The following is a 17,409-nucleotide window of genomic DNA, read 5'->3' on the forward strand; positions in this document are numbered from 1 at the left end:
TTCCTTAAGTTTTTAATTTGAAAGCATAAATTGTTGAGTAATCCCAGCTATATCATTTAATTTTAAAATAAATTAGAGTCTTTCATGATTTATTTTATGTGTTATTAATACTTGAACGTTAATGAGAAAAATAATCAAAAACTCTAAGCCTTTCAAAATGATTTTAGGTCTTGGCTCATATATTAAATCTTAAATCGCTAAAATTGCTTGAATTAAAAGGTGTTTAAATTAAAGTCATAACTTGTCGTAAGCTATTGGAAATTAAAGTTAATTTATTATTACTTATCACTTTATTATTGCCCATTTAAAATTCAATCAAAATTGTGTACAATATTGGGATTTAATAAAACTAGGCTACAAGAGACAGCATTGTCTAAAACCAAGCTATGATTTGAGAACTTTTTTAATTTAAAGCAGTCTTCAACAACTTCCTCTTGTAATCTCGCCAGTTAGTGGCTGATAACATTCCATCAAAACAAAACGAACGCGAAGCACGCGAAGGTCGCACCTGGGAATCTGCTGTACTCATCCCCCGTGGACGTGGAAGTAGAACCACTCACCTTTGGCATTTGAGCAATGGACCCGATCTCGATCGCGCACTGCACTTCTGCTGCGGCTGTCATAAGAGACGCATTCACAGTGCACTCCATAAAGTAATTATTACACTCACACACACGGCCGGCCGCCTGGTGCAGTTGCCAAATTGCCAAATTAGTGGCTGCTAGTGCCCCATTGAGCACTCGGCTCTTAGATCTCAGCACTCCGGATAATTAAAACGTATGCGAAGCAATTAAACTTGAAACAGAACGGTGGGGCAGAAGAAGTCGGCCGAAACCGCGACACAGCCATTCTCATTCTGGTGGAGCTCAATCAGGGGGCAAAAGAGGAGCTCCAGATGATTGATGTGGCACACTCACACTCTGCAAAATACCCACTGAGCAATCAAATATTTCACCTCTGACTTTTTCGAAAACTTTGTATTCAATTTTAATTATGTTTATCCTTAACAGATAATAAAAGGCGACGTAACACTGAAACAATTACCTTAAAATAAAAATTAGATTTCATAAATATGTAGTTCTAATAATATCCATGCAACATGTTTCTAAATCATAGCAATCCTAAAAAATTATACAATTTTATCAAATTTTGAAAGTATACAAATAATATTAAACTAATTGGGACTTTTAACAATACTAATAGTTAATAATTCAGTTCAATATAATTAGAACAATAAATATTTAAACAAATTTTAGTTTATTTTAATGATTAAAATTACTTAACTTTGGAATTGTTTCTTTAAGTTTACTTTAAAATTTTAATCTACAATTAAAAATACTAAGAAAACGTTTCGCTAAGTGTCGACACACACGTAACCAAAGCAAATAAAAGCTAGTGACTAAACATTGCATTTTGTGGGCGCTGGGAGCATGGGTCCTGTGATTTATTTACGGCCCCAGCGGTCATAAAGTTTGTTCCCAGTGCCAGCCAAGGCAACAAATGATGGTGTTGCAGCTACCGAAAATTTGCCTTTGTTCGGGGATTGTCATTGTTACACAACGCCAGATGATTTGGAATTGGTTTTGGGCCACATTAGATAACCGAAATCCATTGAAGAACGTTCGACGGGTGCGTGTCGCCGGCGGTAATTTGAGGTTTCTCCAACTCCTCACCCGGGTCACCACCGGATGAATGGTCTATTGTGTCTCTGTCCCTGGAATGCCGAAGATTGCACAGCGATAATGTGCCGCAGTTCGCGGCTAATCCGCTCGCCAAGCTCTACGTGTGGATCAACTCGACGCCACTTGTAAGAACTTTAGCTCCGACTTCATCTACATCATCTACAACATCTACAACATCTACAACATCTACATCCTATTGCGTGGGGGTCAACCTGTTTCTGTTTCGGGGGGCACTTTGATTGGCACTTTCTGCGGGCCTACCCACATCATCACTTGGATGGATGATGAGCTCTCGGACTCCGAAACTGAATCAGCACACATATTAATAGACGAGCAAACATGCTTACGATTCTCGCACGTTGCTATATCGATGGGCACTTCGATCCGACTTCCGCCTTCCCAGCGAACTCAGTGCGATCCGCGAAGAAAAGGTTGGGCCATCGCCATCCACTATATGTGTGTACTGCTGCCATCCATGCCATCCATGGCACTGAACCTCGGCGGCCTCATCCTTAGCTCGCAGCATTGACATTGAAACTCTGACACGCTGGAACGAGCCGGCAAATATGATTTCGGTTGTAATTCATCTGAATTGAACTTTAAGTCGGGAGTGCACAGTGGTTCAAAGGCTTACTTAAATATTAGGTTGGGCAGATGATCAAAAAAAACGTAATCAGATGTATTAGTACACTGGTAAATAAATGAAATGGTAAAAATAAATATGTGGCTATTTATTTAAATATTTAATATTAATTTTTTAAAATATATGTGTATTAATAGTACAAGGCAAAATAATTAAATTGTTCCTTTGTTCATTTTTTTTCAAATTCATTACAACTAATTTTAATATGCTTTAAATTTAAAATAGTTTAAGGTTTAAAATGGTGAAATACAAAAATTTTAAAAATACTCATTTTTCATTCTAAAAAACTAAAAGCCGCAGCGGTGGAAAAAAGCGAAAACTCATTAAAATGAATACAAAACACTTGGACTTACTACTTTTTTATTGACAGAGTAAGGAAAACCAAATTTAAGAAATAGTAAAGATTAATAATAATTGAATTGACATTGTCCCATAAAATTTAAGTTGTCTTTTTAACAAAGTCATTAGTTAAGACTAAAACGTATATGGAACAATCTTGAAACTAAAAATTATTTATTCAAAATTAAAAATCGTGTAACAGAGACATAAATTAATATAGATATTACAAAATTATTTATTAAACTCCAAACATTTAATAGTCTGGTGACAAGAACATAGTTTGTCACACTGTGCCTTTTGTTTATAAAACAATTAAAAAACCAACAGCGAAAACAATAACAGTCCTACAACAACAAGGCACTGAAATGTTTAATACAGAGCATCTAGTAAAGCATCGGGCTAAGCAAAATGATTATGGAATTGGAGATCCAAGAGACCGGAGACTCAAGACTGGGGACCGAAAAGCACTTTCGATTTCAGCCAGTTTGTCAGTGCGATGCAGATATGATTGTGCAAGATGGGGCTGGCGTGGAAGCCACATCGCCGGTTCAGTGGGTCGGTCCAGGCCGGGTCAGACCACAAAGTAGCAGCTGAGCCACCTGAAATTGGACAGACTTTTACCGCGCAGAACACGTCTCGTTATGGGCATTAAAAGTGGCTGCTGGGAAATTTTGTGGGAGCATAATTTCTGTCATTTGCATTGCAATTGGAACTTGGAATTGGAACTTGGAGTCTACCCGCTCGATTGGCATGTGAATGACGAGGCTGTCATTATCACGAATGCAAATGCAATTCGCCGAAAGCGGAGATCCGTCTTTCGGTGGGGGAGTCGATCGATCATTATCACCATTATCCAAACGCTTGTCGATCGTCGATCTTCATCTGCTGGTGGCAAATGTCAAGGCACATCCTTTCTTGTTTTGCATGTCACAGCGCAGAATGCTGAGCAATCTGCCCCCAACAATTAATAATAAGTTGCCGGATAATGAAAGCTTTGCAGCTCAGAAAAAAAAACAAGCCAAGCAAATGCCGAAAGGCATGTAATTGCTTATATGGAGAGCGGTTTATACGAAGTATAACCGAAATACTCGGAAATAGGAAATGAGTTTAAAGAAAGTATCCACATTTTATTAAGGTCTTAGTTTTTTTAATAATTCACTTTTACAAAATGAAGGATTATAAACTTCTTTTATAATTATTAAATAATCTTTTTCTATACCCTTAAGCGTTGGCATGGTAATAATCTGCTATGTATTTGACTTTAAAAATTGCAATTTATATTTTTATATTCATAATTCATGAAAATGATGTTCGCATAGACGAGTTGATTCACTTTGCACTTGTTTTTTGTAGAGCGCAAAGCAATTTCGAATCAATTTGGCGTCGAAGTGAGCGCCTTTGGAGATCGCCCTCATCATTGGAGCAATTGTCTTGCCAAAAATTAATTGCTTGGCCTCAAAAGTCGAAAGGTATCCAACGGACTTGGACTCTCTAGGCCGCGATTAGTTGTGGTCCTAATTTTCGGACTTTATTGCAAAAAGTGGCAGAAAATCAGCGATAAGAGCCGACAACCTTGAGGGATTCAGCCTGCGATGGAAACGAAGCGTTGGCCAGCCAAAAGATACCAGATACGAGTTACGCCAACAACCAAAAGTGATTTTCCAATAGCACTTACTATATAATAGGCTAGCGATGGCCATAATTAATATTTAATGCGAATAAGTTTGGCATTTCGGGCATTTTTGCCATCGAATTCAATAAACTCTGACAAAATGATGCCACAATTTGGGGCATAAATCAAACGCATTGTTCGCTTCCTTGAAGCCATTTCATATCTGTGCGCCTCAGTCCGTGAGTGGGTGACTAGGATGACGAGGATGAGCCGAGGACGGGATGTTCATGTTTTGCAACGCATCTGCAGCCCGGCTCACGAGTTTCGGAATTTATGCTTTTCTACTGATGTAATAATAATCATGCACGGCCCCAGACGACAGGTGAAAAATTGTTACAATTTGATGGCTCTGCCAGTCGCAACAACGTGATGCGGCACTGCTGCAGTTGCGATTCCCCGGATTCGCGTTGTTCCATGGGCCATGGATTGTGGGCCGTTGTGGGTTGTTGTGGGTTGTTGTGTGTTGTTGTGGGCCGCCATCTGCATGGATCACTTTTTATGGGCCTCTAAATCGCTTCTTTATTGCTGAGACTGCCGCCGGCGCTGCTACAGATTCGGAGTTTTAGAATGGGAAGTTCGCTGGGCTAATTAGATATGCACGTAAAGGCTGGCATATTATTTATTGCTCCAGGGGTGCCATGGATTGCATATATTTATATATATATATGCCCTGATAAAATTGTGTGAGAGACTGCACAAATATAGTATGGGAACTGTATCAAAAATGTGGAATTTGTTGAACAATTTTGTAAAGATTTTGAATATATTTATGTAGTATGTGCTTCTATTAGTGACTTATTTTATTTTTATTAGAAAAAACCAAACTTATATCCAAATAATTTAAGTTTTCTTTGAGATTAATGTAGGTAAACGCAAATCTTATATTATATAATTTTAAGATTTTTTAAAGATTGTTTGAATTATTTATGCAAAAGAGATCTTAACATGTTTCTGTTCATTTTCAATGGGTCAACGTGCAAAAATTCAGCCTTCAGGCTAACAAATTGTGAAACACACAACTGTCTGTGATGCCAATGCAGTCAAGTCCAATGTCAATGATGCCAATTCTAATAATCTCTAAAGAAACACATGAACCGCTTTCCTTAAATCTCATGAATTATATGTGTTAAAAGGCGTTCTGCCCTCAATCCTCGCCGCCTCTGGCTATTGCCAGTGTGGAGCTTCCAAAACAAGTTCGTAATCCGAAATGTGAAGGTCAGACTGCAAAATGCTCCCCTTTTTGCAGCCTTTACCTGGCACTCGATGAGCGCTAAGAGACATTCAATCATTCTTTCGACCTTGTCGCTTTGACGTCGACGCAAAGTCGAAACCCTAAACATGTTGGCTTCTGTGTGAAAATAGCAGTTAAACAAACAGCGAGCAGTGTTCGCCGGCAATCCGTCAGTGTGCTCGCAAATGAGATAGATTACAAAGAGTTCTCGAATGTGTTCTTGGCCAAATGGTCTTCGGGCCAGCAGGTAACACCCCTTCTCCTTGGACCACCAGACAAACAGACAACGGCAAATATGTGCAAGTGTGTCTCAAAGATGCCAAATGCAAGCCGAATTGCTGTCTGCTGTTGTCTAGGGGGCGCCGCTTCTGCTCGAGTGGCATGCCACCGCCAGAAATACTAAAAACAAAAAACCCAAACATCAGAGACTGACTTGAAAGCACCCATCTATCTGTATATTAAAGCCAGCGCCAATGCAATTTCGGGCTTCATCTTCGACTAGTAATCAAAAGTCGGGGACTCTCCGAGTGCGGCTCCACTTTACATTGCTGCAACACGCAAAACAAAAATCGAGAAAAAATCACCACCAAATGAGACGCCAAAGCAGATTAATTATGAAGCCCCGACTCAGCCAGAGTTTCTAGTATGAGTATGAGAATGAATATGAGTGTGAGTCTAAGTCTAAGTCGGGCCGACAGGCAGAAGGAAGCTTAGGAAGCAATCTTGGCTCAGTTTCGAGGCAGGTGAATGTGCTGAATGCCACCAGGCACCAAAAGGCAGCAGGCAGCAGGCAGAAGGCAGCGTCTATTTTTGTTGAGTGTTTGACATATGATTTTTGCTAAATGAAAAATCTTTCGAGTCTTCGACTCGCTGTTGGCAGAATTTTCGTAATGATTTCGGGGCTATTGCGAAAAAATCTTTTATTTGGCGTTTCGTCGGTTCTTTCACAACCCATACACATTCGACTTGGCTCAACTCTCCATCCCAGTCCCCGATCCGCAATAAAAGGCTGACAAGAAATCAATGAGCATAAATAAGATTAGAGCGGAACCGATGGCCCCTTAATACTGGGCACTAAATAGCAGTTTAATTGGCACCCACGGCGGCAACAATGGCTCGGATTAGGCCCAATTGCCTGGTGCTGCACTTCTGCAGGAGTTCTCTGCCGGCGGAGCAGGCTGGCCCACCATTGGCACATCGCATAATTGCGACCATGATGCGGCAAAATGAAGGCACCTGAACAAGAGAACCAATTGGGAAATCACCAAAGCATCTGCTTTTGGCCCAAACAAATGCCTTTAAAATCCATCTGTATACTATACTTAACAAAATTTTAAAACTGTCTTCATTATTCAGAATAAATTGTACAGTATAGCTTTTAAGCCGCATAAGTTTTATTTTGACAATTTCATTGCAAAATTTAATACTCATCTTATTGAGAAATGTTGTATACCCTTTGGATTAAAATTCATGTAACAATATTTTAGATGTTTAAATTAAATAGTGTTGGAGAAAAAAATTTAAGACATATTGCCAACAAGACTACATTTTCAAAAAATGTCCTCTGTTAATTTAAGATTTAACTCCGATACTACTTTTTTGTTAGAAAAGTTTCTTTTAGTTATCTTAAAATCAACTAAAAATTGCACTTTGTATCACTAGGAACATTTATAATAAATAAACAATTTTAAAAAGTTTCTATACATCTTACCTTTACATTTACCCTTGTGCATACAAGTGTACTATATGCGAAAGCTAAAAACAAATAATTCCTTAATATTTAATAATATTTAATATTTAATTACTCTAAGCATAGCGAAATTTCAGTGAACGTTTCCAGCGATACCTTTGCACTTGTTTCGATCACCTGCAACCCAAATTAATTGAATTACTTTTCCTGCAAGAAACATTAAGAAGAAACAATTACAACAGTGTGATCAATTAGGTGAAGCTGAACTGGTGTTGCATAAGTGGCAGCTTACTTAATTAGAGTATCCGACTGGTGGGAAGCCTCGCGAAGGGTCTTTGCTCACTTTCTAACTCGCATTTCGCTCTCCATACTCGAGTACGGGTATGGGTATGGTACGATGCTGCGTAATCGCGGCCCCAAACATAAACCCAGACCCCATCCCAAAAACCAATCCAACCCATTCCAATCCAATTCAACTCAATTTCAATCCCAAATCCAGTCGCGTTCGTGGGTCTTCTTTGTTGTTGGGAATTTCTGTGGCTGTGTTACCACAAGAGTTCGAGATCTGAAGTATCATATACATTCACTTTTATCTACGAAATGCAGCGACAGCTGGAGCTTCGTCACCCAATTTCCTGCTGCTACTTGATACAGTTTTAAAGCGCGGACAAGGTCGTTGGAGAGCCGCCTGTCAGTCAGTCAGTCGGTCGGTCCTAACACATTTTTTTTTATTTCAACCCATTTGTTTGTTTTGGCTTATGCAACAGACAGACTTCATAACAATTGCTCAGGGTAATTGAGGATGGCCCTGTTTGTCAGTCGGTTAGTCCGCCAGTGAGCTAGTGGCTCCTTTATTCCTGTCAATATGTCATCGCTCTAGATACTCTTACTTTCTTCTGGGGAAAACAATTTGGCTTCCCAATCCTCACTCCACTGAGACACTTCAGGCTGTGTAAATACTCACGATTAATTACACTTGAGCCCAGTCTCGATGGCAAATTTCTTTGCAGCTGAGAGTCTTTGGCCTTTGTGGGCCATACAATACCATCATAATGGAGCGTTAAATGGGCCAGCACCGCCAGCATCATCATCATCATCACACAAGCCACATCAAAGTGGCGCCAAAGGGCATCGAAAATAATGCGAATATCCGTATGTACTTATTGTTTCTTTCTCACAAGCCGCCTTTTTGGCAGGGCCAAATTATTGAAGTGCTTCCAGAAATAGTATGCAAAGTGATCGCACAGTTTGAAGCGATTCGACAGGGGCTGGGAGAAGGTGTCAGTATGCAAATTGGCAAGGGTCGAATTGATGGATCACCTCTCAAAGTAATTATGCATAGTAATTTGGCAAAATAAGCGAAACAAAGAGGGCTGCATAAAATATGGTAGCTGCCCATGGTGCGTATACGTGATGGGAACAATTTGAGAAGGGTCAATTGCTTAAACAATGCGATAAAGCTGGAAAGGTCAATAGGATAAAAAATAATTGTGCTTTGCTGAAAGAATACAATTTTGTATAAATTAATTTGAAAGCTTTGTTAAACCTTTTATATATGTTATAGACTTGCAGGGGTCGTTAGTTGTGTCTAGAAGTTTATAAAAAAGTAATTACGACAGTAGGCCCCCTAAATGTTTCTGATATGTCTGCCTGTTTCTTAAGTCTAGTTGAAGAGCTGATCACCTGAGAATTTTTCACATTATAGCAATCTAACAATTATATTCTTAATGACAATAGCTTGAAATCTAAACTAAAACTACATCCTTCTAAATTTAAAATAGCCGAATTATAAAAATAAAAACTGACAAAATTAGGTATATATATATATGTTGTTGTTTATACGTTGTATTTACTGCTAAATATATTTGTTTGTCTGTCAGTTTCGTTTTTATTTAAATTATATAAACTGACCGTATTATGGGCTAGTTAAGCCGTACATATACATATATATATATATATATATATCAGTTTATATAATTTAAATAAAAACGAAACTGACAGACAAACAAATATATTTAGCAGTAAATACAACATATAAACTTACCCAAACTAAAGTGAAATAGGAATATATATTGAAAGCAATTTAAGATCGTAAAATAAAACAGCATATTGGCTGTATCTTTATTAGTCACTCCTTGGCCATTTGAGTTGAGTTTAGCGCGGCCATATAATTATCTCAGTCATGTCCATATCCATCCATCCATCATCCTAGTTATTCGCATTCGTATGCACAGCTTGAGTTTTTTGGGCCAGGGGTCGCTCCCACAACATTTCCCAGCGGATCTTCAGATGGATGCCACAGATCTCGGGCCATTAATTGTCCAGAGTTTCCTAATATCGCACTGGTCATCTGGTTGACCAACCCAACTGCTCTCCCACTTAATGTAGTTTTTATTTAAATGCGCTGCTCGGCATGTTTGCATGCCGAACAAAAGAGGCTGAAGACGAAGAAGTGGCAATTTTGTTGCACTCCTCGACTCGGCGGCGAATTCTTAGCAACAATTTGCTGCTCCAATTAAATTCACAGCTACGAGCCAGCTCTTCTGCTTCTGCTTGTGTCCAAGTGTCCAAGTGTCTGGTGTATAGTGTCTGTGCATTAATCATGAGGTGATTTATGGCGCCCACGCCATCGACGCATGTGCTCACGTTTTTCTCGCCGCCAGTGGCAGTGGCAGCGGCAACATCAGCGCGTGTGGGCAACCCACCGCCTCCCACTGCCCGCTTACCGCCCACCACCTGGCCCCACCCCCAGTCCTAGCACCTGACCCCCCTCCCCTTCCCACCCTTTCCCCCCCACAAGCATTGTCATGCTCCGTTAGCCGCTTCAGAAGCGTGTGGAAACTAAACGATGTGGCAAGAGTCGGCCAAATTGCTGCTGTGGGCGTAGGAGCTGCAACCGCAACAACAACACTAACGGTGGCCACATCCCCTTCCGAAAACTTCCTCGGCCAGGTGTCAAAAGCAAGCCATAACTAAGATGAGGCATCCACAATCCCCAATCCGCAATCCCCAATCCAAATGCGCATTGGTGCCAGGCTATCCGATGAGTTTATTAAGCCCTCACTCAGAGAAATAAACATGATACCACCTTATGAAAATTTCTTAACAAACTTTTTCATTCAATACTTAGAGAAATAAACATGAGAAAATGAGTTCTATACTTTCATATGAATTCTTTCTATCGAAAATTTTTATTTAACATGTTTTTAGCCTTCCAAAAAAAGGAGTTTTATTAACACAATAAACTAAATCACACCGGTTTGGTTTTTTATATCGTTTTTCAAGGTCTGATAATTTTATACCTGACAATTAAAAGGTGATATGTGTTGTTAAGAGACATTTATTATTTTTCTAGTTAATAGCGCTAGGATAGGATTAAAAATACAATTAAATTAAATTCGATTTAGTTTAATATTAGAATTGTTTAAAAAATTAAGACTAACATGGAAATCATCATTGATACATGTGTGTACTGTGTATATTGTACAATAGGGTTATTTATTTTTATTATTGGAAATTATAAGTATAACTGTTCAGAAGAATTACAAATTATTTTGTAATAAATATTTCTTTTACGCATAACTTTTCGGACAAATATTTGTCATGGTATATTGTTGTAACTATTTTAAGATAAAATTGCTAGTTACAACATTTTGTTTGGCTCTGTGCAGCAGCTGCCGGCGCATCGTTTGAGCTTGTCAGGTGAGGCACGTTGAGTGTTTTAATTACCGCCGCGCCGGTGCACTGTGCGATCGGTTGCATCCGCATTTAAACGCAAACGGCAAATGCAGCCACGTTTATTTGATTTACGCGTGGTCATTAGCCATTGCCAAGTGGCTAAGAAGTCTTGGCCGCGCAGTCTGCCTGTCGCGAAATGTCAAAAGGTTAATTGGATTGTGGCAGCCGTAGCCGGAGATGCCACCGAAATTGAAATTGAAACTGAAGCCGGACGCAGCCAAGAATCTCGTTGAAAGGGGGACGCCAGATTGGCTGGCGGTTTTGGCTTTTACCACCACCGAACGGACAGAAATGGTCAATGGATAAGTAGGCTCAAGTAAGTGGAATAAAGTCAAAGAGTATTGCAAATAAAGACGTCAAAAAAGGCAGGTAAAAAGGAGATTCTTAAAGCTAAAAAAATACACTGCCTTCATTCTTGATTTCGAATCTTCACGATTTTCAATGACGGCAAATTTTGTTTAAAACTTTAAAATTTGCATGCAGCCCACTTAGTATTTTATAAAAAAGAATTTAAGAACTCTTTACGTTTTTTATATATGTTTTCTGAGTCATTGCATTTGAAAATTTGAATCAAAAGAACCATAATTAGGAATCTTAAAACCTTAAAAAAAAAAATAATAATAATAATAATAGAATTTTATTGTATTCATAGGCTTTATTAACCTGAAATTAGTTTCGGCGCCCTATCAAAAAAATCCGATTCTTCACTGATTAAATTCTTTAAATAGCCTTAAAAAGTAAATCGCATAAGTTCTAAAAATAGTCTGGGATAAGCCCCAATGCGAGGGATTTTGTATCCATATTCCAGCCTTAGCCAAAATCCAATCAAGCTGCTAATGCTGGCCGAACATGCAGCCGATAAAAAGAGCCGAAAGGCAGAAGATGAGTTCATTTGGGACTCCACTCCGCTCATGGAAGACAGCCTGGGAATCTGGGCCGTCGTCGTCCACCGAGGTTTTGATTGATGACAGCGCCCACCGCATCGGCAGCTTCACACATTGAGTTATCGCCGGGTCTATCTCTTCATAAAAGCGATAGACTCTTTTTTGGATATGCATTAAATATTAGATTGTTTTTTTCGGTTTTTGGTTGCCGTCATGTCGTTCGCTTAAAAGCGCTCAGTTCGCTTAAGTGACAGCCGCCGAGTTGTTGCTGTTTTTATTTTTTTTTGTTGAGATGATACACCTACCTGCCCACCTACCTGAGTGCCCTCTGTATGGGTACCCCCATATACCGCCCGCCCGCCCACAACTGGAGTCGATTAAAATTCCTCCGAAATGTTGAATGTTAATCGCTCATTGTTTGAGGAGGCGCACAAAATTAAATTGTTTGCTTTTTCGCAAATTTGACATATAACAAATGTGGCCTGTTGCTGTTGTTGTTGTTGTTGTCGCCTTTCAAGCTGCCGCCGAGTGCATTTTGAAGAAGTCTGTTTGCTCTTTTAATTGCATTCTCTGGGTCCCTGATGGCAATCAAGCGAAGACAAGTTAATTAAAACCTGGCTAAGCACTTGGCCAGATTAACATCTGGAGTTCCTAGGATCCGGACACAGAACACCAGCTGCATTTCTATATAAAAATGAGTTTTATACAAAGCCATACAAGAAATCGATTTACAAAAAAAAACTGACGGAATCTAGAAGAGTACGTTGCACCAGCTAGGGGAGAGGGAGGAATGTGAGAGGAGGAAGGGGTGTTGGAACTCAATTAGAATTCGCCGTTTCCGTACTGCTGGATCTTTAGCAGATCGCAGGAGAACTGGAAGAGCTGCTCGCACTTGGCCGGCTTCTTGGCATCGGGATGGAAGGGACCCTTGCCGCCGTTGCTCAGGTAGGTGCCGCCCTGGCCCTCGACCGACGGATCAATGGCCGCGAACACCACTGTACGGGAGCCCCGCTCCGGGGTCTTGAAGAAGAGCTTCTTGAAGATGGGCACCGATGTGGTGGCCGAGTGCTCGAACAGGTCCGTGTCCACAATGCCCGGATGAACCACGTTGACCTGGACGTGCGACTTGTCGGCATCCAGCAGCGTTTGCAGATGGCGGGTGAACAGAATCTGGGCAAGCTTCGACTGGCTATACGCGGTTCCTGGGTAATAGTGTTTCCTACGGAATGTAATTAGCCAATTAAGTCAACTAACCTCGGAGTAAATCGTTCAAACTTACGTTCCGTTGATGTCCTTGTAGTTGATGCGTCCAATGAGATTCACGCAGGAGCTGACATTGACGATCCTGGCATTCTTTCCCTCCCTGCCCGCCAACCTCAACTGGGGCAGGAGCAGGTGGCTGAGCAGGAAGTGTCCCAGGAAGTTTGTGGCAAAGTGCGACTCGTAGCCATCGGCGGTGAGCTTGAAGGGCGCGAACATGATGCCAGCATTGTTCAGCAGCAGGTCCACCTTCGAGTACCGCTCCTTGATGAGCTGGGCAAAGGCCTTCACCGACTTCAGGTCCCCGACGTCCAGTTGCTCGCAGATGAGCTTGCCCTTGGAAGCCTTTAGGTCCACTATAGATGCTACGGCGGTTTCAGCGCTTCGGGGATCACGAACACCTGCGGTAGCCACAAAATTGTATTAATTGTGTTTTTAAAGATGTATTTATTTAGAGGTGCGAGATTCAGGAGGTATCTGACTTAGTTTGATTGGTATTTGACTAAAAGGATCTGCTTTGATAAATTATCTACTTAAAATATAGTTAGCTTCGGCTAAACTTATTGCTGAAATCGGTGCATATCTTCGCTATTTTGGCAGTTTATCAAAGACGATTGGATATAAAAAAGGAGATAGATTTTGAGCTGCGAGTTAAAATCGCAAAGTAAGGCAAGGACAAGTCCATTTGGAGTAGCCTTTTGATAATGAGAATTAATATTATAAGTAAATTCAAAAGTTTGCAGATACTGCATTACAAGGAGGTGATCAAAATTGTAAAACTCTTTAAAAACCTGATTAGAATTAAAAATATTTTGTAAGTTATGAACACTGTTCTACACTATCTACACAGGTTTTTTGTTGGCGCCATCTGGTGGTAGTCGACCTCACCTGATGGTTTTAATGATTTTACACGCGTAAATTATACATATGAACATTGATCAATGTAGAAATTAACAGTGTCGACTGTTAAGAGATCATAATGTTAACTGATTTGAAGTGTGAAAGATTAATTAATATTTAATTATATTTAGAAAACATATGGCCTAATTGAATTTGTAAAAAAAAATTAAAAGAACTGTAGATCAAATGCGCCTGTCACTGGATAAAATTTTGATACTACTCTCTTTACAGCTTAAAGTCAACGAACTCTTATCGCTCGACTTCCCCGAAATCGTGTGCGCGACTTGATTAGGTAATGAAATCAGGCGTATGGATCATGATTTCTCGATCGGATTGACAATGGTGGGAGACACGCTGCAGATGGATCTGCATTTCGACGATCGGTGATTTGAATAACTTATGCTTTCCGAGCACGTGCGCTGCAGCACGTCAAGTGTTTGTGGAATTGATAAACAGCCTGCCGTCATTTGGCTAGGGCCAAAGCCAAAACAAGTTATCCGGCAGATTGGTCAACTTCGAGTTGACCATTCAGCTCACCCATCACGACAGTCATGTCGCAGGCCAGCAGCTTCTCCACGATCCGCAGTCCGATGCCGCGGTTGCCTCCCGTGATGACAGCAATGCGATCCGGTTGTTTATAAAGTGCTTAATGGATAATGGCGACAATTAGCGGCTATGGGATAAGCATCAGTGAATCGGGCTATCCACTTACCCACTCGATCCCGCGCCGCATACTGAGCGTCGTGGACGAGACCCACGATGCCCAGGTACTGGTACCGGAACTCCGTTTTCCATTCGAACCACGACTTGGGAAACTCCTTGGTGGTTTTTGAGAAAAGGAACGCGCACACCAGCAGGCCGATGAAAAAGAGCCACAGCAAAGTGCCCAGCATGATTAGATCGCTTGTCCACTTGTCCGGAACTCTGTAAAAGGAAATACGGGGATTGATAAGAAATCAGGCAGGGCAAAGTGCGCCAGTTGATAAGGAACACCGATCCCGGTTCGTCACAGCCATTAGCCGGCAACATTATCAATATTAGCAAGTCAATTCGCCTCGAGTGCACTTTGCGACACTCTTCAACTGAGTCAGCAAGATTTACCCCCCGATCCTAGTGTAAGCGGGTATATCTGTTGACCGTACTCGTTGTAGTTTTTTTGGGGTTTGGGGAAAATTGATTCGCCTCACGATTTAGCTATTAATAGTCAAGCCCCCTCAATTATCATACCTCTAACAGTAAAGATTACTAAGATGGGTTGAATTAAGTGATGCCATTTAGTTTAAACGTCCTTACAACATAAAGGTTTAATCAGTATTGAAAAGACAATCCGTTTTATTGGAATGTCTTTAGTTTTCAATTTAAAAACAAATTTTACTTTTTATGTTTTTCACTTCCCAAGAGTTTTTATAAATTAGTTTTAAATTTGATATTTTCAAAACATATGTTAAAATATGGTATTATATTAAACTCAAAGTTTATAAATAAGTTAATTTTTAGCAAAAATGTTGGATTCTGACCTTTGTATTCCTACAGTAAACAAATATGTATATATTTAGCTTACCTCAACATTGTTTATATATAAACTAATACAGGTTAGCGTAATCCCTAGTCGCAATAGCCTAACCCTCAAAACGTTTTAGTTGTTGTCTCTTCGGCTGGAACTTTTCGTGTTTGCCCAGCAATTTCGAACGTTCGTTAGCCGGGCTTATAAAGCGAACACGATTGTTTGGCCACAGCCCTATGCATATTTGCACTGCCAGCTACACTCTGGCATTGAGCGGTGCACTCGAATCTTAGCTTTTAGCCGGGCGGGAATACAATTAATTTAATTAGATGGATGCTACCTGACGAAAGACACTATGTCGCATTTATTAAGAGATAGCGAGAGAACGGGCTAAGGTGTGCTCGTAAAATGCAAATTAAAAACCCAAACAGCGGCGGAATGAAAGTTGAAGAACCGAGCTTCGAGTCGAAGCCAATGAACGGGGCCAAAACAGTGAATTTGGGGCCAAAGCTAAAAATGACTGAGGCGCTAAACGGCAACAACGAGGGTCGGTTTCTTCTGCTTTTTGAGAGGGGAGAAGGTGAATATCGGGACGGGCGACCTGACATAGTACACTGGAAAAAACTGCTTTTCTAAATACTATTTTAGAATACTTCCTTACAAACCAAAGTAAACAATAATGAAATGGAAAATAGTAAAAGATGTAAATCTAATGGCTTAGTTTCTGTTATATCATTAAAACTTGTTATATTAGAATGTATTTTTATTATATCACAATGACTAACGTATCATTGTGATATAATAAAAATACAAAATACAAAACAATTTATATTATATTTTAAAGTGGTATTTTGAAAATATTTGTTTTACATTTTACGTCAACTAAAACTGGGGAAAAGTGTAAATGCAATTCCATTTAACCTTACGCCATTACATTTTACGTTTTCATTTAATACAACTTAATAAATATAAATTAAGCAAAACATTTTTCTGAAAAGCAAGCTTTTTTCCTACGATTTTTGCCACTAAAATTTTTCAAATACAATCTTATATTAATTTAACTGAAATTTTCAGTCACGTTTTATAAATTTATCAATTTATCTCTGTGTACTTATGACTTTACGAACGTGGTGTCAAGAGTTTCGACTTCCGTCAACAAAAAGCAAAAGCTTAGCAGTTTTATTGTTTTTGTGGTTGTTGTTGTGGTTGTTGCTGCTTTCGTCGTTGTTAATTTGGCTGCATATGGTTAACTTTCTTTTTCTATTGTTGTTGCTGGCGGTGCCCTTGCAAACGTTTTCATATTTTACCTTCAATTCGGTTGGCGTTGGCGAAAATGCACTTGTGCTTGTATTTTTATGCTTGTAACTGACACCCTTTTTTATTTCAAATAAAGGGTTAATTGGTTTTCTATCACGTTTTCGAAAATCAATGGGAAGAGTTCGAAACCGGTTTGTTTAGCGGCCCTTGTTGCCACAACCGCTGCGCGAGAAATTCAAAAGCGAACTAAACGTTAGTTTTAATTGCGCGCCTTTCCGCCAAGAACTTGATCCACGACATTTGTTGTTGTTTTGTTTGCTTATAGGCTGTTGGCCAACAGGTGAATTTAACCCATTCGCCGGCTGATCGAGCGGAAAAAACAGCTGATCTTGATCCTCAATTTGGTTAAACGACAAACGAGTCAAGTGGGCGGGGTGTAGTTACCTGTGTGTGCACTCACAAAAAAGCTGATTTGAAACTATTTAATTGAAAAAATTGCAGACGAGCTGAAAAAGTCGACGGACTAGGGATGCACTGATGTTTGCAGCTTATCTTCACAATCGATTGTTGGCGGCGACTATCGATATCTATTAGTACTTTAATTTTTTT

General features: G+C 39.9%; 1 protein-coding gene across 2 annotated transcripts; it reads right to left on the bottom strand.

Moving 5' to 3' along the window:
• Positions 1-12,560: 12,560 nt before the first annotated feature.
• LOC128254761 (dehydrogenase/reductase SDR family member on chromosome X) lies at positions 12,561-17,385 on the bottom strand. Of its 2 annotated transcripts, none has more exons than XM_052984056.1 (5): positions 17,245-17,385; positions 14,752-14,963; positions 14,577-14,684; positions 13,159-13,540; positions 12,561-13,098 (listed from the first exon to the last, which is right to left on the bottom strand). In XM_052984056.1, exons 2-5 carry the CDS (start codon positions 14,930-14,932, stop codon positions 12,702-12,704), a joined length of 1,068 nt encoding a protein of 355 aa, XP_052840016.1. In that variant the 5' UTR covers positions 14,933-14,963; positions 17,245-17,385; the 3' UTR covers positions 12,561-12,701. The 2 variants fall into 2 exon arrangements, with proteins under 2 accessions (XP_052840016.1, XP_052840014.1); XM_052984054.1 differs by lacking the exon at positions 17,245-17,385 and adding an exon at positions 16,851-17,212.
• Positions 17,386-17,409: the final 24 nt, after the last annotated feature.

Source organism: Drosophila gunungcola, assembly GCF_025200985.1.
Source record: "Drosophila gunungcola strain Sukarami chromosome 2R unlocalized genomic scaffold, Dgunungcola_SK_2 000006F, whole genome shotgun sequence".
NCBI lineage: Eukaryota > Metazoa > Arthropoda > Insecta > Diptera > Drosophilidae > Drosophila > Drosophila gunungcola.

Bases quoted from the DNA above. Each gene is read 5' to 3' on its own strand.
- LOC128254761 (XM_052984056.1), bottom strand. From the start codon at position 14,932: ATGCTGGGCACTTTGCTGTGGCTCTTTTTCATCGGCCTGCTGGTGTGC. The intron at 13,541-14,576 runs GTGAGCTGAATG...TGGCTACCGCAG, and splicing joins CGACATGACTGTCGTGATGG to GTGTTCGTGATCCCCGAAGC. The intron at 13,099-13,158 runs GTAAGTTTGAAC...TACATTCCGTAG, and splicing joins TACAAGGACATCAACGGAAC to GAAACACTATTACCCAGGAA.